General features: G+C 39.1%; 1 protein-coding gene across 1 annotated transcript in view; it reads right to left on the bottom strand.

The window, feature by feature from the left end:
• Window positions 1–1,812: 1,812 nt before the first annotated feature.
• EPSTI1 (epithelial stromal interaction 1) overlaps window positions 1,813–27,193 on the bottom strand; it is an 85,598-nt gene continuing 60,217 nt past the window's right edge. Inside the window, exons 8-10 of the mRNA XM_065896182.1 lie at window positions 22,882–22,962; window positions 6,310–6,383; window positions 1,813–2,373 (exon numbers count right to left, since the gene is read on the bottom strand). Of these exons, the coding sequence (XP_065752254.1) occupies window positions 2,121–2,373; window positions 6,310–6,383; window positions 22,882–22,962 (408 nt within the window). The 3' untranslated portion in view covers window positions 1,813–2,120. The remainder of the gene's footprint in view (window positions 2,374–6,309; window positions 6,384–22,881; window positions 22,963–27,193) is intronic.

The following is a 27,193-nucleotide window of genomic DNA, read 5'->3' as shown; positions in this document are numbered from 1 at the left end:
GAATGAATGAGGCCATGAAGGTATTAAATGAATGTAAAGAAGATGGTCCAAGGTGGATCCCTGAGGCACTCCACTGTTAAGAGGACAGAAAGATACAGGGGATTCAGCAAAGGAGAACAGAAAGGAGTGGCCACTGAAATAGGTGGAAACCCAGGAGAGTACAGTGTCCCAGAAGCCAAGTAAAAAAGAGGTTCAAAGAGGAGGCAGTGATTCACCATGACAAATGATGCTGATCGGTCAAAAGATGAAAATTGAGAAATAACCATTTGATTTTGTAATGTAGACAATGTCAGTAACCATGAGAAGAACACTGTGGTTAGACAGATATGGTCTAAATTCCGATTAGACTGGGTTTAAGAGAAAAGGGAGGAAAGAAATTGGAGACAGGATAGATACCTCAAAGTTCTTCTCTAAAGGGGAACAAAGAAACAGGACAGTAGCAAAAGGGAAAGGGGCTTCAATATATAATGTATATTTATTTAAGTTTTCTGCTGGTGAGAATTTTCTAGTCAAGATGACAGCTGACAGTTCAGGAGAGAGAGAAGAACATTGTTAGAACAAAGTCCCCCAGTAGGTGGAGGAGATAGAATCTGGTCCATAAGGAAAAGCAGACATAGAGGAAGAGATGTGTGTAGGTAAGTGAGGTGGAGATGGGAGACTGAGCAAGTTCTTACCTTTGTGTCACTGCTTCTTTCACGCAAGGGAGAAGCCAATATACACTTTGGACTTGGATATGCCTATCTTACTAAGGAATCTTCAATCATCCTCACTCACATCACATCGCGAGAAAGCAATGTTCCTCTCTTTTTATCTGTGAGGAACCTAAGTGGAGATTCACAGCTCACTTACCTAAGACCTACCAATAGTCAGTGGTGAGCCAGACTCCCATATCCTCATTCTCCTAACAGCAGCCCATGCAGTCTTCATTTACTCTCTCCCATCATCTTCCCTTCAATCCCAGGTATTTTTCTGTGTATATGTACCTTCTAAATTGGTGGTGGTGGTGGTGGAGGAATTATTAAGTAGAGAAGAAAATGTACAGCAAGTTTCCAAGTCCTGTCCAAAATCTGAGTTTCAATCACATTTCACAACTTATAAATTCTATAAACTTGGATAGTCTTAAATTCACAATGCCCTATTTTCCACATGACTCTTACTCGTGTATTCTTATAAGTCAGTAATATGTCAATTTCACACAAGATGCAAAGATACTGTGTTTTGATTCTTTTTTCTCTCTTGTACATTGTCCCTATTCTGAATGCCATAGTGATACACATGAGCATACCTTATAAATAGACACATCCACCGTGCATTCTCTACAAATCTGTCTACACTTAATTATCTTCAATATATATATACATTTTTGAAATCTATCCATAAATTTTAACCACTAGATGCATTCCAAGGAAACATGCATATAAGATTTCTAACAGATTGTCTTCTCAAAAATGATCTTTTGTCCATCAAGTATTTGTTAAGGGGTGATCTCCTCTAGAGTTTCCAGGTCAGCAAGCATTTGATTACTTTGTTGTATTTTACCAGTTTAAAGGTTTCTATCCATTCTGGTTTTTTTTGAGTAGGCACATATACACTTGGGCTTCAATTAAATTGTAAAACCCACTGTAGTTAGTTTTGATTCTGTACACATTGCAAACCCCACAATCCCATACATTCCAAAGCTTTGGCGCTGTTTCAATAATATATTGTGCACACATTACACACATATTACAACACAGTTGCAAGGTTTTCTTCACGGAAATCTGTAAGAACATTTCATTTTCAAAAAGTGCATTTTGCTGTAGGGGTTTTTAAAAATCATTTTGTAGTGAAAAATTAAACGCTGGTTTCTTTGACGTGCTAGTTTCAGTGAAAGAATATATTACAAGAGAATGCTTACTATTTTTATAACCATATGTCACTGAAAATCTTCCTGAAAAAAAATGTTCATTTGTTTTTGTTTTAGGTCTGGGCAAAGGGTGATTTTTTAAAAAGCCTTGCAGTCCAGGCAATCACACAGCAAACAAAGGGCAGGTGTCATTTTTTTATTGTGATTGGCATTGACTGGAGCTGAAATCAGGACCTTCTCCATCTCTCAGAAGCTATTGTGGAATTTACAGTAATCACCCTGGCTGACTGCCCATCACACAGCTGAATAGCACGCCAAAAAAAAATAGTATCTGGGGAGAAGGCCACAACATATTTTTAAAACTCTCATTGTTTTTATTCTTCAACTTTGAAAGATTTTTTTTAGAAAAAATAAAAATAAAACTCACCCAGCTGTTACCACTATTCATATTCCAATAGCCTCCAAAGTGCTGGAGGCCACCTGGTTGACTTTCACCTTGGAGTCGGTCCAGAAAAGCATTATTTACCCTTTAAAACAATGAAAAATGTGTGTAAGTGGAAAGGTTGCTGCAGGGCTGAGAGATTTCTGAGAACCTAATGTGCTGTCTGAACTGACTGTGGGGACTGCTGCCCCCATTCAGCTCAGAAGAAATCTACAGACACTTCGTTTCACATTAACCATATGACATGCTGTGAACGGTCCTTTGGTGGAGCCGGTGCCAGTCTTGGCTCAGACCAAAAGGGGCATAAATTCTTAACTTCAGAGTTTCACTTACCTACCTCTACCAGTTCCACAAGAGCCTTGGTCACCCAAGCAACCACACCCCTCAGGGCCATGCCAGGAGTGAACCCCAGAAGCTGAGGAAAGATGGGAGCTTCAGCAAGAACTAAAACATAAAGAGAAACCAAACATAGCTCTGTGGTGTTGTTTTTACAAGACAGATGTCCCTCCCATATATCCTGTACCCCATTGCCAGTCTTGCTAAGGTAAAATCCCATTAGTGAAAAGTAGAAGGAAAATAGGAAGAGAGTGTGGGAAAAGGGAAATATCAGAAGAAGGAAGCCCAAACTTTCAAAAGAAGGGAGGGGTACATTTTTCCCTGATGTTCGGACATACTTGCAGCAACCAATTTCAGAAATTAAGTTTAACATATAGGAGGTAAAACGATAAAGGCAAGAAGTGATCATATAAGGGTCAGGATAAGGTTACCTATAGGATGATGGTTATATTCTATTCCTGGAGCTGGTTACCTGGATGTCCATTTTATAATTAATCATCCTAAATATTCATTTCATGGACTTTCTGTGTGTTATATCTTACACTTTTTGAAGTTAAAAAAGAAAAAGGCCACACCATGCTCTGAGTTGCCCATGTATGGCTGAGTAGAGTCAGGGACGTGGTGGCTGGAGAAATAGCATTGTAACAGGTACCCTATGATGTGAACGGGTTATTGAGGAACAGTGTCATGAAGACCATAAGCTTCTCAGCAGAAACAGAGTGCCTGGAGCACAGCAACCACTCAATCCATGCTTGTGGCAGGGAGGCTAGGCAGGACCCAGTCAAGTTAGCCTCCTTTTTAGTCATGAAGTTTAGCGAATGTGGTCATGGTGGGTGGCTGTAAGTCAGCGACTGTGGGAGATTTGGGAACTTTGAGGGTAATGACTGCTGAGTGGCAAAGTCAGAGGCTGGGGGTTTGCCTAGCGGTCTTGCTCAGTGTGCCAGCTAAAATGCCAACTGCATGTTGACCCACTTTAGTCTCTGGCTTATGGGGTTGCTGTTTTCTCCTCAACTCCAAGCCGCGTCTGGCAGTGGTCACATCTTAGTTATCAGAAGACTTTTTTTAATCTCTCACCATAAAATCTACCCAGGTGCCATATTCTGGTCAGCCTGGTTCACTGCAGAACTGAATGTTTAAGTCACCTTTTCTAGACCTCTCAGCATGCAGGTCGAAGTAAGATACTTGAGCTGGAGACTTGAATATTAAGGAAGACAGAACTGACCTTGATCCCCCTAAAACTACACAACCAATGGTATGCTGGATGGTCCATACGCCTGGGGCTGTTTTTATCCAGTCTTTTTGTCAGTAGCAAAGATGGGCTTTCCCTCAATATCCCCCATCCCACCCCACATCCAATCCACTAGAATTCTTGTTGGCTCCACCCACTAGACACATCCTAAATCACCCATTTCTTTTGATGACCACCATTCTAGTACAAATCCCTGTCGTCTCTCATCTTGCTTCTGCCTCCACTCCTGCCCTCTGCAATCTGTTCTCCATACAACCACCTTACTAAATTATAAAAGGGATCGTGCCTTCCAGAATTTTGTTTAAAACCCTCCCATGACTCCTATTAGTCTTAGAATAAAATCATTGGCTTACAGAATCTTCTATTTCCTGCGTACCTTTCTTACCTCATGTTGTATTATTCTCTTCCTCACCATCTATAATCAAATCATTTGGGACTCAGAAAGACCAAGCTCATTCCTGACTTGGGGCCTTTGCTTTTGTTCCTGTGCTTCATATGGTGTTAGAAAATACATACATTTCATTGCTGTCAAGCTAGTGCTCTGAATTTTCTTCTAAGGATAAAAACTATTGTTCAAGGATGGTTCAAGTTTCAATAAATCAGTTCAGTTCATTCCAGTTTCCAGCTTTTGGCCCAGATCCTTTCAAGTCCTTGACCACAGTGCTCTGTCTTTTCCCACTGGAGCTTCAACTTTCTTCTCTTACTCAAAAAGTTACACTGGGTCAGGTTCAGGTGCAATCAGGTTCAATCTTATGGGATTCATTGTAAAGCTTATTAGGAATCTACAAGCTTTCTATTATAAAACTCAGGGCTGCACTTTCTGCTATGTGAACTTCCAAACAGTAGGAAACACATTGTCTTTTTGTCTCCAATAAAATTATGTCCCTGGAGAAAACCTAACTTATGTCCCGTATGCTCAAACTACATAGTCTGTATTGTTGCCCTCATCAGGAATGGACACAGCTATTTTATGCATTAAGAGACAACTGAACGAGTATTTTCATATAACATAGAAAAGCTCACTATAAACTCCAAAGGACAATACAAACATAAGCTTTTATCAAGAGCTGATAGAGAGCATAAAATATGTTTAAAGACTTGATCAGTTGTTTCAGAACTGATTACTGAGTTTATTATCCAGAGAGATTTCCTATTGGATTAAATTTGGATCTATATTTAACTAGAATCAATAGAAAGAATAGGAGATGTAGGAAATAAATAGTGCCACCAATATTTAGGTATTCAGCAATAAGGAAATAAAGAATAAGGGTCAAGGTTCCTGTAACAAAAAAAGTAATCTTTTCCACCTCTAATCAAATACCGCATTTTTATTGGGTGTCCATTGAAGATTAATTTCTTAGCAATGGGACCTATTAATGTGACATACCACTATCTTTAAAATGCTTAAAGCTTTATAATCCAATTCTCAGAAATTCAGAGAAATAACTGGCTACTACTAACCAGTGTTATAGAAATACAATATCAGGTTTTTTAATAGGAAGACTTTTAAAGAGAAAAAAAGTAAAAGACTAAACTAATTCATGACCTACTTTATTATAAAATAGGTAGCAGTAACGTTTCCCCTTTACCCAACAAAATAGTCTAACCAGTGTATCAGTTTTTATGTTTCCTTATAACTAGAGAAGAACACATAAATTCACATTTGATATTTTAAAACTGTTCTGACTGGGCTATAGAAGCAGAAAAATCCAGTCAAAATAATATGAGTACACATCCACAGCTCCTTTAAATCATAAAAGCCTTTACATTAAATTCTTCTCCTGAGACAATCACACTGCAGTAAACTCAAATAACCCAGCTGCTCCCTAGGAAAATCTAGAATAATGATATCTATGGTAGTTATTAGCACTGGTCCAACATCAACATGATATTCTGGGTACTCTTACTGCCTGACATTAGAAATAAGATAGAGACTATTTCCACTATTAAAAATTACTTACTGGTTCTATTTTAAGATTTTTTCCCTAATATATTAGTCAACATAAAACAATTTTAATGGTAGTTCTTGTCTGAGCTTTTATATTCAAGTATAAGTATCTTGCCATCTGTACTAGTTCAATCATTCTAAAGTAGTCTACAAATGGTAAAGCATCATATCAAAGGATTAATATGCTTTGTTCCATGGAGGGAAAATTAAGTATGACCTAAATAAACATATAGCTTGAGAGCCGATTTCACTTTCTAGTGTCAATTTATGCCACCAGTTCAGAAGAATTGGATATTGTACGTGTATGTGTGTGTGCACGCATAGCAGCTGGCATCCTCACACATACCACACCCCAATAATATAAAGATTAAAAGGTAATATACATTCCAAAACTGTATTCAATATTACTTTAGTGTTTCCCCAAAACATTGAAAAAACTTTATAGGTAGTGTCTTAACCAAGGATGCTCATTTTTTTGCCATTAATACCTCCTGTGTTCAGCCTGGTGGATTTTGGCTCTTTCTTCCTCCTCTTGCTCTCGTTTAAATTCCGGTAATTCACTCTAGGAACAATGAAATTTTAAAATGTGGTTTTCAATTAACATGGTTGTACAGAAGACACCCAAATCAATTAAGTATTTGACCTTAGCTGATACAATATTTCATTTTTGAAACTTTTACTTGAGTACCATTTCCATGTGAAATTATTTTCTTACATAACCAGGTAGCAAAAATAATTGTGCCTTAGTCAAATAACAACTCTGTGAGTGTAAAATTGTGAGATTAAAAAGCCAATGTGCATGTTCAAGATATTAGACCATTCAGTACAACGTAACACAGAGGAAAACACAATGTGAGCCAAACTCACCTGTGTCTTACAAAGAAAAACAAAACAAATCAGTTCCTTAACGAATGTTACACAATACTATTTCTTGGTAATTTCTCTAAAAAAAGCTTCTTTTTCCCAACAAATTCATGGCTACTTACAAATATATATTGGACTTGATTCTGTAGAGCAATTCCAAAAACACTTTCCATTCTGCAGAATAATACTCACCTATCATTGACTGGTTACTTCATATACTAGCAGAACTTTGGACTCCCTGAAGAGGATACTTTGCTTCAAATAGGAGATCATGTTACTAAAACTAAATCTCTAGTTTCTGACATTCTGATTATATTCTTGGAAGAGGCAACAACTTCCACACTCAGTTACTGTGTTTACAGTATTAAACCAAAGAACTAGGTGCCAGAGAATCTCAATACTCAACTGCGTACCTCTTGAGGCAGACCAAGTTATAACCTCATGTCAAAGACAGAAAAAAGCAGAGGGAAGTTATCAGGCCCATGTCATAAGTTAGTGCCTAAGTCAAAGAGGTTTTCTGAGAGACAAAATATTGTCACCTCTTGATAAACACATACGAACACATGTACTTTTTAACCCCCAAACTTCCATGATGAAAAGTATAAAATAAATTCAAAGTTCAGATTGACATTTTATTCTTTTAACTATATTCAAAGGCCTTCCAATATTCTATAGTCTCCAGAATAAAAAGACTGGTTTCTTATACTATGATAATCCAAATATGCTACTCATTAATCCCTAAAGCACATTATTTAATTCTAATTTCTACCAAGCACCAATGACAAGGGTAAAATTGGAGACTTTCCTAAATAACTGAATAATATTCATTTAGCCACTTCACAAGTACTTATTAAATACCTAGATGCCAAGCCTTGTGCTAGAGACTCATTCTCTACAATGGCATAAAGTCTTTCATTTTAATTTTTGTCGCCATATGAACATAGTTTAAAAGTCTACCAAGCAACAGTACTACTTATACTAGGCTTATATTAAAATAAAAGAAGCTCCAGTCCTCTCCCTCACCCACACAATCATGTTCAATTTTTGTGTGTGGTTTCATCCGTCATTTATCTCCTTCAAAGCATGAATATTCTATTTCTTAATTTAAAAAAAATAGTATTCTTTTTTGGCTTCCTACCATGGAGAAGATTTATATCTCTATTACTACATCCATCCCAATTCCAACTTCCCTTCCTGGTACACAACCATCCTCATCCCTCATCCTTACAACTTTTTTTTTTTAAACTTTCAGTGAGGTGGGGGAAGGGTCCTAGGGATCTTACCATTCCTGAGTTAGATTTCCAAGTCATCCTTCTTTCAACCCTAGCCCTCAGTGATACCAGCTGCCTCCAATTCCACACTTGTATCGGGACTGCTTCAACTTCAGTGTTACCACTTCTTGAAAATGAGTTCTGCTTTTTCCTGCTCTACTTTCCAGCTTGAAATTGTGCTGATATCCTGGTTTGTTTGTTTTTTTTTTTGCTCCAGCCTCCTGGCCTGTTCTTTTGTTCTACATACTGGCTTATTGTGCCTTTTTAAAAAACATTTCGTGGGCTTCCCTGGTGGCGCAGTGGTTGAGAGTCCGCCTGCCGATGCAGGGGACACGGGTTCATGCCCGGGTCCGGGAAGATCCCACATGCCGTGGAGCGGCTGGGCCCGGGAGCCATGGCCGCTGAGCCTGTGCGTCCGGAGCCTGTGCTCTGCAACGGGAGAGGCCACAACAGTGAGAGGCCCGCGTACCGAAAAAAAATAAAAAAGAAATGAGGGAAAACCAGCTTCCCCAAATATTAAAACATATCATGAAACTACAGTAATTAAAACAATCTGATTGAGTCCAGGTAAAGACTTACTACATGGAAACACAGTTTACCATAAGTTGTTGTGCTAAACCCTTGCAGGAGAGATAGTTCAATGAATGATGATGGACTAGCCAACTACTGTGAGAAAATTAGGACAAGATCCTTTATTTTTATATCAAAATAAATTTTATAGAGCCCTAGGATTTGAATCTATAAGATGGAACCACAGAAGTTTCCAAAGTAGGCATGGGTAAGTTTATTTATAAACTTGGAATGAGGAAGGTCCAGAAATCATAAAGGAAAAGGATTAATAAATTTGGCTGTATGAAAATTCAAAGCTTCAATTGGGGAAAAAAAAAACTTAAAAAAATGTTTATGACATACATAGGCTAATTCAATTATTCTTTTATTCAGTCATTCAACAATATCTGAGTGCTTATTACGAGGCAGGCTTGGATCTACATGACGGAGAAATGATAATGAACAAGACAGATGAGATCCTTGCTCCTTAAGAGTTTATATTCTAGAAAAAAGGAAGCCCAAGAATAAGTGAGAAAAATACCCGCCCGTAATCCTATGCAGAGGATTAAACACACTGTCGTGAGGCTCAGTGGCTCAGTTCCTATTTTAGATGGAGTCTCAGTGAAGGCCTGAGGAGGTAGCTAAAGACCTTATATAAACCAACAAGGAAAACACAACCACCAAACAGAAAAAGACCAAGGATAGGAGGAGGAAGTTGGCAGGTAAACTACAGACTGCCTGTAAATTAAAAATAGTCATCATCTTCACACAAAGTCAAAGAAATATAAATCAAAACAATGAGATAAAATTTTTCTTCTATCACAGTGAGAGAAACTAGAAAAGTTTGATAGAGAATCAGGTACATCCCAGCACTCTGGTGGAGTGTCGAAGTTAATAAAAACTAGTTTTTGGAGAGCAATAAACATTGATATGTAAAATGTACATATCCTTTCCAGAAGTGTTCAAAGATATGTATAAAAGGAGAGGCAAAAAAAAAAAAAAAAAGGAGAGGCATACTTGTATTATTGAAACAGTAAAAGTTCAGGAGAAAGTCTTAATGCACATTAACAAGGACCTGGCCCAGGAAGGCAGACCGTCCACACAACAGAGTACTATGCAGCAGTTACAGAGAATTAGATAGACTGAGGGGGGTGCCTATGGCAAGATCTCTAAGACACATTAAATAATAAAAGTCAATTTAGAGCAGTTTTGTGGGGGACTCTTCCATGTAAACAGAAAAGATACACATACATCCATTTTAACTCATATGCTGGTGTACATCATATTTTAGACATTTTTATGGTAAACCACATACTAAGATGCTAACTATAACTATCACTGGAGATAAAAGCATAGCGAGTAGATAGGCAGAGAAAGGAAACTTTAATATCATAAGTAGTGGTTTTTTTTAAAAATTTTTGAACCATGCGAATATATTACGTCCTCAAACCATCAAGAAGGTTTATCTGTGTGGGAGACCATTTCTGTTTCTTTATGCTTTCCTTTATTTAAAAATCCCAGCGGATATACAGTTTTTAATATGTAAAAATGTAAAAGAGCAAAATACTACATCATGAAGCCAAGGACTGTCAGGGAAGAAGTAAAGAGGACTGGAAGAGAAGGCAAGGACAGGGGAGAGGAGAAAACAGAGCAGGAGGGAAGGGTAAGGGAACCAATGAGCCATCATCATGCAAGACCCCTGCTCCAGGTGGCAGAAGGGGGGGGCTCTAGCTCCACTGCACTCAGGATGATTATTCTATAAGCAGCAAACCATATTTACTAGGGAGAGGCTGGTTTTCCTTTGGTGCCGCAAAGGATTATTTCAACTAATTAATTTGTTCTGCTGAACTGACAGCCACTGCAGCTGCATCTGCATGCTTTATAAGCGTATTCCTGGTTCATTGATGCAGCTCTCACACATAAGTGCAATACCCCGTTGGATAGATACAAAATAAGTCATTCCTGTTCCAAGGACTGAGCTTTGGACATTAAGAAAATCAAAACACTCTAAGCCAGAGGGACATGACGCACAGCATCTGAGACACTGTCAAATCTTATCTCACTCAACACAAATTTGTGAAGCACCAACCGTTTTCCAGACACCTGGATTCAGGCTGAAGGTACAGAAGCAAGGAAGACCCAGCTCCAACCTGAAGGAAATCACAGTATAATGAGAGAGACAGACCCAGAAACAACTGTGATACAAAACAAAAAGATGCATTACTGAATACAAGTTCAAGCAACATGACACAGGAATACGAAGGAAGGGATGCAAATGAGAGACAAGGAATAAATGTTCCTGAATGTTCGACGTTTTAAGTGCATCCATGAAGGCTCCCAGGGGAAAGAGTGTGTGTCTTCTCACTGCTCTGCTCATCTCCCTGCATTCAGACAGAGCTCCATACAGAGAAGGTACTTAAGTACTAGGAAAAACAAAATATCATCTTGGAGATGCCAAGAGCAGAACCTCCTGCAAACACTGGTCAATGAGGACAACACTGCAAACGGTGCCAATTTCTGTGCCCACCCTGCCAGGATTGCTCTCACTGGAGGAAGGGCTGCCAGGGATCAGTGCTGGGGGCCCAAGCTAACAGCAAGAAGGAAAAGGGTCACCATCTCCTGCTAGAGGTTATAGAAATCACTTCTCTGTGTTGCAGTTTACCAAAGGCTCAACTATACAACAAACAAGTGTGTTCAAGGCTGGATGCTTGAGAAAGCTGATGAGTTTAAAGGCGTGTTCCAAAGCAAGGCTGTAGTAACTGGAGACTAGGATAGGGTCATTTTAAAATCATGTTTGAATTCCGGTGGGACGTGTTCTGACATGGTTCAGCTTGACTGCTTTATGTAAACATGAAAGTGCCATCACACGGACAGGACATACTTCTCCCAGGAGAGAGTGTTCTCTCAACTCAACAAGAGGAAAAGCATAGTAGAAGCAGGAGAGTTAATGCCATGAAGTTCAAGAACCCCTACTTTGAATGATTTTTAAAACAGGAGAAGAGTTTGGGGCCGGGGACAGCTTAGAGGAGTCTTGGTTCTGTGGTTCCCCACAGTAGTAACTTTGCCCAGAAGAACAAAGATGTCCTTGGCTATGGGAAAAAGTGGAAATGACCTCAAAATATCAAGAGGAGACCAACCAAATCCAAGGAAGTAAATACTCATGGGTAAAGTAGGAGAGTGAAAAAATACCCTAGAAGGAATCAGTAACAGAATAACTGAGGCAGAAGAATGGATAATTGACCTGGAAGATAAAAGGGTGGAAATAAATTCCAGCAGAATTAAAAAAAACAAAAAAGAATGAGAAGAATTGAGGACAGTCTCAGAGACCTCTGGGACAACATTAAACACACCAACATTCAAATTATAGGGGTCCCAGAAGACGAAGACAAAAAGAAAGGGTCTGAGAATATATTTGAAGAGTTATAGTCAAAAACTTCCCCAACGTGGAAAAGTAAATAGTCAATTCGAAGACGCGCAGAGACTTCCATAAGGATAAACCCAAAGAGACACACACTGAGACACATATTAATCAAACTATCAAAAATTAAATACAAAGAAAAAATGTTAAAAGCAGCAAGGGAAAAGCAACAAATAACATACACGGGAATCCCCATAAGGTTAACAGCTGAACTTTCAGCAGAAACTCTGCAAGCCAGAAGGGAGTGGCAGGACATATTTAAAGTGATGAAAGGGAAGAACCAACAACCAAGATTACCTTACACAGAAAGGATCTCATTCAGATTATACAGAGATATTAAAACCTTTACAGACAAGCAAAAGCTAAGAGAATTCAGCACCACCAAACCAGCTTTACAACAAATGCTAAAGGAACTTCTCTACGCAAGAAACATAAGAGAAGGAAAAGACCTACAAAAACAAACCCGAAGCAATTAAGAAAATGGTAATAGGAACATACATATGGATAATGACCTTAAATGTAAATGGATTAAAAGCACCAACCAAAAGACATAGACTGGCTGAATGGATACATAAACAAGACCCATACATATGCTGTCTACCCACTTCAGACCTAGGGACACATACAGACTGAAAGTGAGGGGATGGAAAAAGATATTCCATACAAATGGAAATCAAAAGAAAGCTGGGGGCTTCCCTGGTGGCACAGTGGTTGAGAGTCTGCCTGCCAATGCAGGGGACACGGGTTCATGCCCCGGTCCCGGAAGATCCCACATGCCGCGGAGCGGCTGGTCCCGTGAGCCATGGCCGCTGAGCCTGCACATCTGGAGCCTGTGCTTCACAACGGGAGAGGCCACAACAGTGAGAGGCCCGCGTACCGCAAAAAAAAAAAAAAAAAAAAAAGCTTGAGTAGCAATTCTCATATCAGACAAAATAGACTTTAAAATAAAGACTATTACAAGAGACAAACAGGGACATTACATAATGAACAACAGATCAATCCAAGAAGAAGATAGAAAAATTGTAAATATTTATGTACCCAACACGGGACCACCTCAATACATAAGGCAGATGCTAACAGCCATAGAAGGGGAAATCGATAGTAACACAAGCGTAGTAAGGGACTTTAACACCCAACTTTCGCCAATGGACATATCATCCAAAATGAAAAAAACACAGGAAACACAAGCTTCAAATGACACATTAAACAAGATGCATTTAATTGATATTTATAGGACATTCCATCCAAAAACAACAGAATACACTTTCTTCTCAAGTGCTCATGGAACGTTCTCCAGGATAGACCATATCTTGGGTCACAAATCAAGCCTTGTTAAATTTAAGAAAATTGAAATCGTGTCAAGTAACTTTTCTGACCACAACTCTATGAGACTAGATATCAATTACAGGAAAAAAATTGTAAAAAGTACAAACACATGGAGGCCAAGCAATACGCTACTAAATAACCAAGAGATCACTGAAGAAATCAAAGAAGAAATAAAAAATACCTAGAAACAAATGACAATGAAAACACGACGACCCAAACCCTATGGGATGCAGTAAAAGCAGTTCTAAGAGGGAAGCTTATAGCGATGCAATCCTACCTAAAGAAACAAGAAACATCTCAAACAACCTAACCTTACACCGAAAGCAATTAGAGAAAGAACAAAAAAAAAAAACCCAAAGTTAGCAGAAGGAAAGAAATCATAAAGATCCAATCAGAAATAAATGAAAATGAAATGAAGGAAATGGTAGCAAAGATCAATAATACTAAAAGCTGGTTCTTTGAGAAGATAAACAAAATTGATAAACCATTAGCCAGACTCATCAAGAAAAAAAGGGAGGGCTTCCCTGGTGGTGCAATGGTTGAGAGTCTGCCTGCCGATGCAAGGGACACAGATTCGTGCCCCGGTCCGGGAGGATCCCACATGCCACAGAGTGGCTGGGCCTGGGAGCCATGGCCGTTGAGCCTGCGCGTCCGGAGCCTGTGCTCCGCAACGGGAGAGGCCACAACAGTGAGAAGCCCGCATACTGCAAAAAAAAAAAAAAAAAAATCTTCCAACAAACAAAAGCCCAGGACCAGACGGCTTCACAGGTAAATTCTATCAAACATTTAGAGAAGAGCTAACACCTATCCTTCTCAAACTCTTCCAAAATATAGCAGAGGGAGGAACACTCCCAAACTCATTCTACGAGGTCAGCATCACCCTGATACAAAACCAGACAAAGATGTTACAAACAAAGAAAACTACAAGCCAATATCACTGATGAACATAGATGTAACATTCCTCAACAAAATACTAGCAAACAGAATCCAACAGCACATTAAAAGGATCATACACTATGATCAAGTGGGGTTTATCCCAGGAATGCCAGGATTCCTCAATATACGCAAATCAATTGATGTGACACACCATATTAACAAATTGAAGGAGAAAAACCATATGATCATCTCAATAGATGCAGGAAAAGGTTGTGACAAAATTCAACACCCATTTATGATAAAAACCCTCCAGAAAGTAGAAATAGAGGGGACTTACCTCAACATAATTAAAGCCATATATGACAAACCCACAGCCAACATCATTCTCAATGGTGAAAAACTGAAACCATTTCCTCTAAGATGAGGAACAAGACAAGGTTTCCCACTCTCACCACTGTTATTCAACATAGTTTTGGAAGTTTTTGCCACGGCAATCAGAGAAGAGAAGAAATAAAAGGAATCCAGATCAGAAAAGAAGAAGTAAAACTGTCACTATTTGCAGATGACATGATACTTTACATAGAGAATCCTAAAGATGCTACCAGAAAACTACCAGAGCTAATCAATGAATTTGGTAAAGTAGCAGGATACAAAATTAATGCACAGAAATCTCTTGCATTCCTATACACTAATGATGAAAAATCTGAAACAGACATTAAGGAAACACTCCCATTACCATTACAACAAAAAGAATAAAATACCTAGGAATAAATCTACCTAAGAAGACAAAAGACTTGTATGCAGAAAACTATAAGACACTGATGAAAGAAATTAAAGATGACACAAACAGATGGAGAGATATACTATGTCTTGAACTGGAAGAATCAACATTGTGAAAATGACTATACTACCCAAAACAATCTACAAATTCAAAGCAATCCCTATCAAACGACCAATGGCATTTTTCACAGAATTAGAACAAAAAACTTCAAATTTGCATGGAAAAACAGAAGACCCCGAATAGCCAAAGCAATCTTGAGAAAGAAAAGTGGAGCTGGAGGAATCAGGCTCCCAGACCTCAGACTATACTACAAAGCTACAGTAATCAAGACAGTATGGTACTAGCACAAAAACAGAAATATAGATCAATGGAACAGGATAGAAAGCCCAGAGATAAACCCACGAACATATGGTCACCTTATATTTGACAAAGGAGGCAAGAGTATACAATAGAAAAAAGACAGCCTCTTCAATAAGTGGCTGGGAAAACTGGACAGCTACATGTAAAAGAATGAAATTAGAACACCACCTAACACCATACACAAAAATAAACTCAAAATGGATTAAAGACCTAAATGTAAGGCCAGGCACTATAAAACTCTTAGAGGAAAACATAGGCAAAACACTCTATGACATAAATCACAGCAAGATCCTTTTTGACCCACCTCCTAGAGAAATAGAAATAAAAACAAAAAAAACAAATGGGACCTAACGAAACTTCAAAGCTTTTGCACAGCAAAGGAAACCATAAAAAAGACAAAAAGACAATCCCCAGAATGGGAGAAAATATTTGCAAACGAAGCAACTGACAAAGAATCTCCAAAATATACAAACAGCTCATGCAGCTCAGTATCAAAAAAACAAACAACCCAATCCAAAAATGGGCAGAAGACCTAAACAGACATTTCTCCACAGAAGATATACAGATTGCCAACTCACTCATGAAAAGATGCTCAACATCACTAATCATTAGAGAAATGCAAATCAAAACTACAATGAGGTATCACCTCACACCGGTGAGAATGGCCATCATCAAAAAATCTACAAACTATAAATGCTGGAGAGGCTGTGGAAGAAAGGGAACCCTCTTGCACCTTTCGTGGAAACTGATACCGCCACTATGGAGAAAATTATGGAGGTTTCTTAATAAACTAAAAATAGAACTACCATATGACCCAGCAGTCCCACTACTGGGCATATACACTGAGAAAACCATAATTCAAAAACAGTCATGTACCACAATGTTCACTGCATCACTATTTACAATAGCCAGGACATGGAAGCAACCTAAGAGTCCATCGACAAATGAATGGATAAAGAAGTGTGGCACACATATATATAATGGAATATTACTCAGCCATATAAAGAAGTCATAGAGTCTGTCATACAGAGTGAAGTAAGTCAGAAAGAGAAAAACAAATACCGTATGCTAACACATATATATGGAATCTAAAAAAAAAAAATGGTTCCGATGAACCTAGGGGCAGGGCAGGAATAAAGACACAGACGTAGAGAATGGACTTGAGGACACAGGGAGGGGGAAGGGTAAGCTGAGACGAAGTGAGAGAGTGGCATGGACATATGTACACTACCAAATGTAAAATAGCTAGTGGGAAGCAGCTGCATAGCACAGGGAGATCAGCTCAGTGCTTTGCGACCACCTAGAGAGGTGGGATAAGGAGGGTGGGAGGGAGACGCAAGAGGGAGGGGATATGGGGATATACGTATGCATACAGCTGATTCACTTTGTTATACAGCAGAAACTAACACTGTAAAGTAATTATACTCCGATAAAGATATTAGGGGAAAAAAGTAAATTATGTAGCAAGAATATGTGCAAATACACTAGCAATCACAATAAATGAGAATATATTAAAAGAGACTATGAAATTGGGTAAAATGAAAATCAGCCATTTTTGTCACTAGAAATCTAATTTAAGCCAAGTGACACACAGGGGTTAAGTGATGGAAAAAGAAATTGCCACATAAATTCTAACAAGAAGGATGGCAGAAAAATATATTAGAATCATACAAAATTAAAAGACCAAAAACATAAAGCTAAAAATCACTAAATGGGAAGAGTAGTATATTACATATTAATAAAAATCTGTACTAAAAGGTAGGCTTCTCATAAGTCTCATTGGTTGGAACTACTTCCCATATCAATGGCTGAACCAATCATAGTTAAGGAGACTAGAATTTCCATGATCAGTTAGACCATTTGCAAATGGATCCCTGGACTGATTTCTTCTGACTTCTTGGAAATACAGGCCATGGTAAATAGGATGAATACATGAAGGAAAAAAACAAGGTTTTAGGAGAGAATTAGGCAATCGACAATATTTTGTACACCACGCAAGTTATCACAACACACAATTTTTTCTTGTATAGCATTAATTACTACCAAATGATTAATCACTATAAAATAAAAGTGCAATGTTTTTTGTCTCCTTTTGTCCATCTTCTCCATGAAAAAGTAAAATTCAGGAGAGCAGGGACCTTGTCTATCCTGTTTCTAATTGGAGCTCCAGCATCTTGCAGAAGGCTCAGTACATAATAGGAGCTCAATACATGTTTGTTGACAGGATGGATGGATGGATGGATGAATACTGGGATGGATTACTCTGAGATAGATCAACCAGAATAATAAAGTGGAAAAAAAAAAAAGGGCTTCCCTGGTGGCGCAGTGGTTGAGTGTCTGCCTGCCGATGCAGGGGACACAGGTTCGTGCCCCAGTCGGGGAAGATCCCACGTGCCGTGGAGCGGCTGGGCCCGTGAGCCATGGCCGCTGATCTTGCGCATCCGGAGCCTGTACTCTGCAACGGGAGAGACCACAGCAGTGAGAGGCCCGCGTACCAAAAAAAAAAAAAAAAAAAAAAGCCAGAAAAGGAAAGCTTTATATGGTGTTAAATAATGTCAGAGTTACAGGGATAGAGGGATTGCAAAAAGACCACTACATTGAATGTTCAGAAGGGATTTTACCTTTAGAGAGCAGTTTCAGTAAGAACATTTATGAATATAAACCAGAACATAAAGCATTAAGGACAAAGTGGGCAGTAAAGGTATGATTACAGTAATATTACCTTTGTCCTTTTTGTTTGTTTGTTTTGGTAGAGGCAGAAAAGGTGTTAGCTCTGAGGATAGCAGAATCAAGGAAGGAGTGGGTTGGCTTCTTTATTTAGAATGGCAAGAGTCAGCATGTTTGTTGACAAAAAATGTAGTAGTCAGTGGAGAAGAATATACTGAAGGTATAGTTTGGAAAAGGAATTGTAACTAAATTTCTAGAAGAGGGAATTGAATCAAATGTAAAATACTGAGAAGTTAAACTTAAGGAAGAACCTACTGTCACCAGAGACCAGAGTAATGTAAGAATGTGAAAGTCAGGGACATACAGGGCAGGATCAATGTGCTGTCACCTCAACTTAACCTAGAGAATCTACTCTCCAACTCCACAGGAGGTGTTCAATAAATACTTGTTGAATGAATGGAATGAACAAACATGAATAGACGCAATGATACAAATGTGTTATTTTCTGTATCTTCCTACCATAAACGTGATTCTTTTTTTTGAATTTTGTTTTATTTACTTTTTATACTTTTTATTTACTTTTTATATATTTACTTTTTCTTATTAGTCATCAATTTTATACACTTCTGTGTATACATGTCAATCCCAATCGCACAATCCATCACACCACCATGCCCACCCCCCCGTGGCTTTCCCCACTTGGTGTCCATACGTTGGTTCTCTACATCTGTGTCTCTATTTCTGCCCTGCAAACCGGTTCATCTGTACCATTTTTCTAGGTTCCACATATATGCATTAATATACAATATTTACTTTTCTCTTTCTAACTTACTTCACTCCGTATGACAGTCTCTAGATCCATCCACGTCTCAACAAATGACCTAATTTCATTCTTTTTATGGCTGCATAATATTCCATTGTATATATGTACCACAACTTCTTTATCCATTCATCTGTTGATGGGCATTTAGGTTGCTTCCATGACCTGGCTGTTGTAAATAGTGCTGCAGTGAACACTGGGGTGCATGTGTCTTTTTGAATTATTGTTTTCTCTGGGTATACACCCAGTAGTGGGATTGCTGGATCATATGGTAATTCTGTTTTTACTTTTTTAAGGAACCTCCGTACTGTTCTCCATAGTGGCTGTATCAATTCACATGCCCACCAACAGTGCAAGAGGGTTCCCTTTCCTCCACACCCTCTCCAGCATTTGCTGTTTGTAGATTTTCTGATGATGCCCATTCTAACTGGTGTGATACCTCACTGTAGTTTTGATTTGCATTTCTCTAATAATTAGTGATGTTGAGCAGCTTTTCATGTGCTTCTTGGCCATCTGTATGTCTTCTTTGGAGAAATGTCTATTTAGGTCTTCTGCCCATTTTTGGATTGGGTTGTTTGTTTATTTAATATTGAGCTGCATGAGCTGTTTATATATTTTGGAAATTAATCCTTTGTCCATTGATTCATTTCCAAATATTTTCTCCCATTCTGAAGATTGTCTTTTCGTCTTGTTTATGGTTTCCTTTGCTGTGCAAAAGCTTTGAAGTTTCATTAGGTCCCATTTGTTTATTTTTGCTTTTATTTCCATTACTCTAGGATGTGGATCAGAAAAGATCTTGCTGTGATTTATGTCATAGAGTGTTCTGCCTATGTTTTCCTCTAAGAGTTTGATAGTGTCTGGTCTTACATTTAGGTTTTTAATCCATTTTAAGTTTATTTTTGTGTATGGCGTTAGGGAGTGTTCTAACTTCATTCATTTATATGTAGTTGTCCCGTTTTCCCAGCACCACTTATTGAAGAGACTGTCTTTTCTCCATTGTATATCCTTGCCTCCTTTGTCATACATTAGTTGACCACAGGTGCGTGGGTTTATCTCTGGGCTTTCTATCTTGTTCCATCGATCTATATTTCTGTTTTTGTGCCAGTACCATATTGTCTTGATTACTGTAGCTTTGCAGTATAGTCTGAAGTCAGGGAGTCTGATTCCTCCAGCTCTGTTTTTTTCCCTCAAGACTGCTTTGGCTTTTCGGGGTCTTTTGTGTCTCCATACAAATCTTAACATATTTTTGTTCTAGTTCTGTAAAAAATGCCATTGGTAATTTGATAGGGATTGCATCGAATCTGTAGACTGCTTTCGGTAGTATAGTCATTTTCACAGTATTGATTCTTCCAATCCAAGAACATGGTATATCTCTCCATCTGTTGGTATCATCTTTAATTTCTTTCATCAGTGTCTTATAGTTTTCTGCATACAGGTCTTTTGTCTCCCTAGGTAGGTTTATTTGAATGTGTTATTTTCTGTATCTTCCTATCATAAACATGATTCTTCTCGTTTTCTTAAGGTAAACCATTGAAGTGATAAGGAGTAACAGACTCTGCCAGCCAGGAAATGCCTCCAGGGGACATTTTCCAACAATGACAGACTGAGCAAAAAGGGAGACAAGCAAAAAAAAGGTAAATATCCTTATATATTCTACCCTTATTGAAGTCCCTAGTGATGGAATTATCTATACGCTCGCACTTCATTTTACTGAAAGCTTCAGTAAGTAAAGGGGAATAATTTATGTAAAAAAAATTTAATCAATAACCAGAAAATATGTATGTATCAATATTTGTCTAACTCCATAAGAAAAACAAGATTAAGAAATAAAAAGCTTAATTTTCACTGTCTAAAGTAACTGCTCAACCCGAAAATTAAATCCCAGATCTGATTTTCTAATCTGTTGAGCATTCTCTTTATAAAATGTTCTACTTTTAATGGTTTTCACATTTTGAATATATACACCAAACTTTATAAAATACTATTTAAAACTCACTAAAAGTTATTTTAAAGTAAATCGTATCTACAATGATTTCACAACACTCCCCTCGGTATCTAAGTCCCTCAGGACCTAGGAATAAGTTAAAAGATCACAGAAACACTTCATGTGATTTAACAGACATTACTGAAAATACAACATGAGTGTATACCAGATTTAGTTTCCACATGCTAATTACTAGAATCTTACTAAAACATTGCTTCTTTAATTGTGGATTTCAATATGAGGCCTTTGTCAGAAGAAAAAAAAATTGTTAAACACCAAGGGATAAAAATGTTTCATGGTTTCCTTATTGCTTATATAGTAGCTTAATAACTAAATTGGCAACTTACATTATTTCTTTCAACAATTTAATTACTACGTACTATGCACAAAACAGCTCAGCGACACAGTCATTCATATCATATGCTGGATGAAATTATGAAAGAGTAAGAAGTTGGCCACTTTTGGGAGGAGCGTAGCACTCAAAAGGGTCAAATTGGGCTTCCCTGGTGGTGCAGTGGTTGAGAGTCCGCCTGCCGATGCAGGGGACATGGGATCGTGCCCCGGTGTGGGAAGATCCCACATGCCGCGGAGCAGCTGGGCCCGTGAGCCATGGCCGCTGAGGCTGCGCGTCCGGAGCCTGTGCTCCGCAACGGGAGAGGCCACAACAGTGAGAGGCCCGCATACAGCAACCCGCGTACGGCAAAAAAAAAAAAAAGGGTCAAATTAGAGCAACGACAATTAGTACATATTTCATAATATGATTTCCACCCACAATTGCTATAATAAGTTACCTTGTGCAACAAAGACATAATGGAAAATAACCAAATTAAACGAAATCAAGGAACTCAGAATGGGAGTTAGAATTCAGTTAATTGTATAATTGAAGAAACAGATTTAAGAGACATTCTGGAAGAGGGCTTCCCTGGTGCCACAGTGGTTAAGAATCCGCCTGCCAATATAGGGGACACGGGTTCGATCCCTGGCCCGGGAAGATCCCACATGCCATGGAGCAGCTAAGCTCGTGTGCCACAACTACTGAGCCTGTGCTCTGGAGCCCGCGAGCCACAATTACTGAGCCCATGTGCCACAACTACTGAAGCCCACGCACCTAAAGCCTGTGCTCCACAACAAGAGAAGCCACCACAACGAGAAGCCCACGCACCACAATGAAGAGTAGCCCCCGCTCACCACAACTAGAGAAAGCCTGCGCACAGCAACAAAGACCCAACACAGCCATAAATAAAAAAATAAATAAATTTATTTTTAAAAAAAGATATTCTGGAAGAAATGACAGGATATCACCATAAACACAGCAAGAAAAAAGCTGGAAAATAAAAATGATGGGGAATATAATGGTCTTCAACTAGCTGAATAATTTATTTTGCTCTTTTAAAGGACCTGAAATGAAGTGGCTCCTTGGAGCTGACTCCCATCTTCCCCATCACTCCCAGCTCTTGTTGAGGAGCCCCTGGCACCACTGAGCCTACGTATCAAAGGCAGGTATGACCATCAAGTCACAACACTGTTTTTAGTTACATGCCAGAAATTTCATATTCTAATAAGGATTACCCTTGAAGTACTTTTCTTAGGAGGTTCTGTATTCATTTCACTGATTCCTCTTGCTCGTTTTATTTGGAATTTTATGTTTTGTTTGGAATGCCTCACATATTTGTATATGTGTAGAGTATCCTTACTTTTCATTCTATGTATATTTTTAGATGAACATTTAAGCCAGTTTCATGATTTTGTACGCCTGCTTTGTTTGTTATGCATTATAGTAGTCTCTGGACACTATTTGCAATATCATATATCTTTGGTTTAAAAAATGGCAGTGGCATTGGTTATGTTTTGTAGATCATAAGTTCCCAAGTGTTCTGTCATCTTCTCCATGAGATGCTGGCACCAACTACAGCAGACACACTGTAGCCCCTATGAGGCTAAGTATCACGAGAGTTTTGACCAGAAGGAGCCACCATACCACCATACTCTTAAAACACATTCACATCTCACCATTTTTAACACCTGTGGGTTTTTTTTATTTTTCGGAATTTTCATGTATGTAAGAATTTCTGTTCCGAAACCCTTCAAAATTATCTAGTACCCCAAGCAAATAATTAGCAGTGGCTAATTGGGTCTTTGAATACCTTCTGGCCATGTTCGTCCTTCATCTTTTGCAATATTTTAGTTCCTTCCCTTATAGAATCCATATAAGCCTGTCTTCTGGCCTGTAATGGTATAGGAAAAAAAATCATGGGAAAGGGGCTTCCCCGGTGGCACAGTGGTTGAGAGTCCGCCTGCCGATGCAGGGGACATGGGTTTGTGCCCCGGTCCGGGAAGATCCCACATGCCGCGGAGCGGCTGGGCCCGTGAGCCATGGCCGCTGGGCCTGCGCGTCCGGAGCCTGTGCTCCACAACGGGAGAGGCCACAGCAGTGAGAGGCCCGCGTACCGCAAAAAAAAAAACAGAAATCATGGGAAAAAAGCATCACAACAATGTACTGGTCTGCCTATCATGGGTCTGGTTCTAACAAATTAACCTCATGCTAAGCATGTAGTAAGCTCTCCATATACAGTTGCTTACTGAGTGATTTATGCATGTCTGCAGATGCCCCTTGGGATATACAAAAAGAAGGTGAGTATAAGTACAGTCATCCAGCACATTTTAAAGGATGATCTAAATGTTTGTTTCATTAAGCTTTAAAAATATCCCCTCAGAGATAATCGACATAGTTTATTCTTTCTAATGAGAAGGGTTTGAATCAGAGGAAAGTTAAATATATTTTTCAAGAATATTCCAACTAGCTGTTAAATATCAGAGGCAAGCAATGGTGACACTGACTACAGAAGCACTGACGTGTCTACTGCTCATTAATGCTATCCCTTTAAACAGCGTGTCAGCTGCTGATTGATGCCATGTAATCCCAGAGATGCCTTTCTCTCTAGGTCTTTGCGTCCCTAATCTGTACCTGAAGTTCACTTCTCTTCCTGAGAGGGGAAGCAAAGCCTGTTCAGGAGCACAGGAGCCAACATTTCTGGCTGAATTAGGACCTCAAGGGGGAACCTCGGAAGAGCCAGCACACACGGTAAGATGTCCTTCAGTCCCAGTGACCCTCCACGTCAGTGTTCCCCCCATGGGCACAGAGACCATGTGTGCTGGAATTTATGAGACTTCAAGTATCCTATCTGTTCATGTCACTTTCTCTCCCTCACATTGATTTGTAGCCCACCCTCTGTAAGGCAGAGAGGCCAGCCTGATAAGCTAATGCGTAGGAAATCCATTGTTCTCATAAAACTACCAGCAGCATCATGGCAGCAGGTGACATATTTCAGGCCTAGTTCTTTGGACTAATAATCCATAAAGTTTATGTAGCCTGATCCCCCCTTTTCTCTTGCCATAATTTTTCTCAAGCGCTTCTTAATTCATTCCCCCATTTCTGTCACTATAAAACCCATATTCCATCAAATAATAAGAAGCACTTGCCGGAAACGGAGCGAGGCTCTCTGAACTGTATCAGCTATAGTGCTGCCCATTAGGAAGGTGGAGCTCCAGATGTGTTCAGAAAGCCCACATATATCCAAACCCTGCTACGTTAGACAGGCACACATATCCTAGGACTTTGTTGTATCCATATCCTGAAAACAAGGGGACTGTGATAAGATATAAAGGAGGGGGAGTCATTCTCCAATGACCCCTTCTTTTTATATTAGAGAAGGTTAGTTTTTATCACAAATATCCCATACAAGATCTGAAAGGTGGGAAGGGGGCCGGGGGCACATCTTATATTCAAGGGACTAAAAGGAGGAGTAAGATAGTTAAAGCAGATATGATGACTTTATTGAGGAACCTATTTGTATACCTTTCTTTTAACCACTTTGCTGTTCTTTTATCAAAATATGGGTCCTAGTTTTTGAGTCAGAAAAGAAAACGGTTAGACACATAAAGTGTCAATGAAAAGGCCACAGAAACTAGGAAGTCACATGGCATCTCAACTACAAAGAGTTCAAAGTTGCTTGCAGTCCTAATGCTTGCTGTGATCCCTGGGCAGGACAGGAAGTTTCTGTTCAAAAATAGGGGGAAAAAAACTTTTGATCACTATTTTTCTTAGTTCTAAGTCCCAGAAATTTCTATGTCATATTCACATTATTTTTCTATCATAAAATATTGATCTAACATATTAATAATAAATTTTTTGTTATTCAGCTAAAATATACACCTTTAGTCATCCTCCCCCACAAGCTATGCTTATAATATATTAATTCAATAAGCAATATTTCAGCCTCCTATGCACAAGCACTGTGGTCAGACATGACCCCAGACCTCAAGTGCTTATAGCCTAGTGTGGAAGCCAGACAAAAAGATTAATGAGACTAATGACTATATATATGTGTGTGTGTGTGTGTATATATATATATACACATATATCTGTCCCAAGTTCCTGGCATAGAGGTCCTAAAACCTTTGTAATTTCCTAAATGGTAAGAGCTTTAGGAGCGTCTCTTGTTCTAATATTTCGTCTCTGACCCCATCCCTGACTCAGGGCTCCTTAAAATCCTCATAATTTCCTAAGTGGTTAAAGCATAATGAGCATCTTTTGTTCTACTGAGGCAACTCCATGTGGGCTCCTGGATGACTCCTGCACGGGGGCTGGTCACCAGAAAGACTGAGCCATGATTAGAAGTTTGTAATTTTCAGTCTCAAACCCCCATCCTCCAGAGAGGAAAAAGGAGCTGGAAATGGAATTAATAATTGATAATGCCTGCATGAGGAAGCCTCCATAAAAGTCCCAGAGGCATGGGGGTTCAGGGTACTGTCAGGTAGGTGAACATATCCATATACCAGGAGGGTGACCAGACCCTAACTCCACAGGGACAGAAGTTCCTGCACTCGGGACCCTCCCTGACCTCACCCTATGTATCTCTTCATCTGTATCCACCCCTTAATAAACTGGTAAACATAAGTAAGTATATAGTAGTATGAGTTCTGTGAGTGGCTCTAGTAAATTAAGTAAACCCCAGGTGCAGGTTGTGGGAACTTGTGATTTGTGGCCAAGTTGGACAGAAGTTGTGGGTACCTTGGGGACCTACCACTTGCGACTGGCAACTGAAGTGGGGAGCTGTCTCGTGGGACTGAGTCCTTACACTGTGGAATCTGACGCTATCACCAGGCACAGAGTGTCAGAACTGAGTTGAATGGTAGGACACCCAGCTGGTGTTGCAGGACTGCTTGGTGGGGAAAACACCACACACACCTGGCCTCAGAAGTGTTGTGTGTGTGTGTCAGTGGGGCAGGAGTAAAGGAGACACTCAGGAGAGAAAGGACTGGGGTTTTTTCTAGCTCAATATGCCAGGAAGTAAGGGGAAAAAAGTAGTCAAAGGTAAATTAGAGGAGAAAAAATTTTTACAAAAAAGAAGAAGATAAATCAAGGAGGCCTAAGATTTAAATAATAAGAATCCCATAAAGAGAAAATGAAGGGAAATAAATCAAAGAAATAACACAAGAAAATCATCTAAAACTAGAGATAAGTTTCCAGACTTAAAATGAATAAAAATGACCGTCCCACTAAGGCACAATATGAAATTACAGAATATCAGAAAAAAGGAGGTATTAAATTACTTCCAGGGGAAGCACAGAAAAGACCTCATGTAAGAACTCAAATTCAGATGGCCTTGGGTTTCTCAGGAACAAATAACTCAAAGTTAGAACAGCAATGCCTTCAAAACACTAAAGGAAACTTATTTGCAATTTGAAATACTTAACAGAAAATTGCAAGCTAGGTGTGAGGGCTGAATAAAGACAGTTTCAGACGTGCAAGGGCTTGATCATACATCTTCTCTTGGCAAGCTACTAAATAATATGCTCCACCAAAACAAAGAAATAAATTTAAAAAATAGAGAACCAGAAATCAGGGAACCCAACACAGAAAAGCAACAAGAGCAACTCCCCAGATGATGTTACAGCAGTGATTCTCATCCTTAGCTGCAGAGTAGAATTACCTGGGGAGCTTTAAAAGCCTAAAGCCCAGGCCACAATACAGCAGGAGCTCAGGGGGTTCTGACCCAGGCATCAGGGAACTTTAAAGCCGCCCCCCCACCCAGTGATTCCAATGTGCAGATGAGGTTGGGAATCATTCCGTGAAAGGATAGTCCCAGAACCACAGCTGTGTACGAGGCTTAAAAGAACAACCAGCACAGGTTAAGTCAGGAGGGAGGAGGAAGAGAGGACGGACATTTCCAGAAGGGAAAGAAACCTGAAATTGACAAGTTCTCTGACAGGCACAAAATGGAAAATTGTGTGGAAATTTTCATCAAGAGGCACTTTGTAGAACAGTCACAAAAGCTAAAGGAAGGCCATCAGATGTTCAAAGGAAACTAAGAAAATGCAAAAATAAAATGAAATTTTTTCAAAGTTCTGAAAGGAAAAAAATGTAGAGTATAACTGGCTTGGCAGTGAGAAAAT

This window comes from Phocoena phocoena, chromosome 18 (assembly GCF_963924675.1).
Source record: "Phocoena phocoena chromosome 18, mPhoPho1.1, whole genome shotgun sequence".
Taxonomy (NCBI): Eukaryota; Metazoa; Chordata; class Mammalia; order Artiodactyla; family Phocoenidae; genus Phocoena; species Phocoena phocoena.
This window is presented reverse-complemented; position numbering and strand designations above follow the sequence as displayed.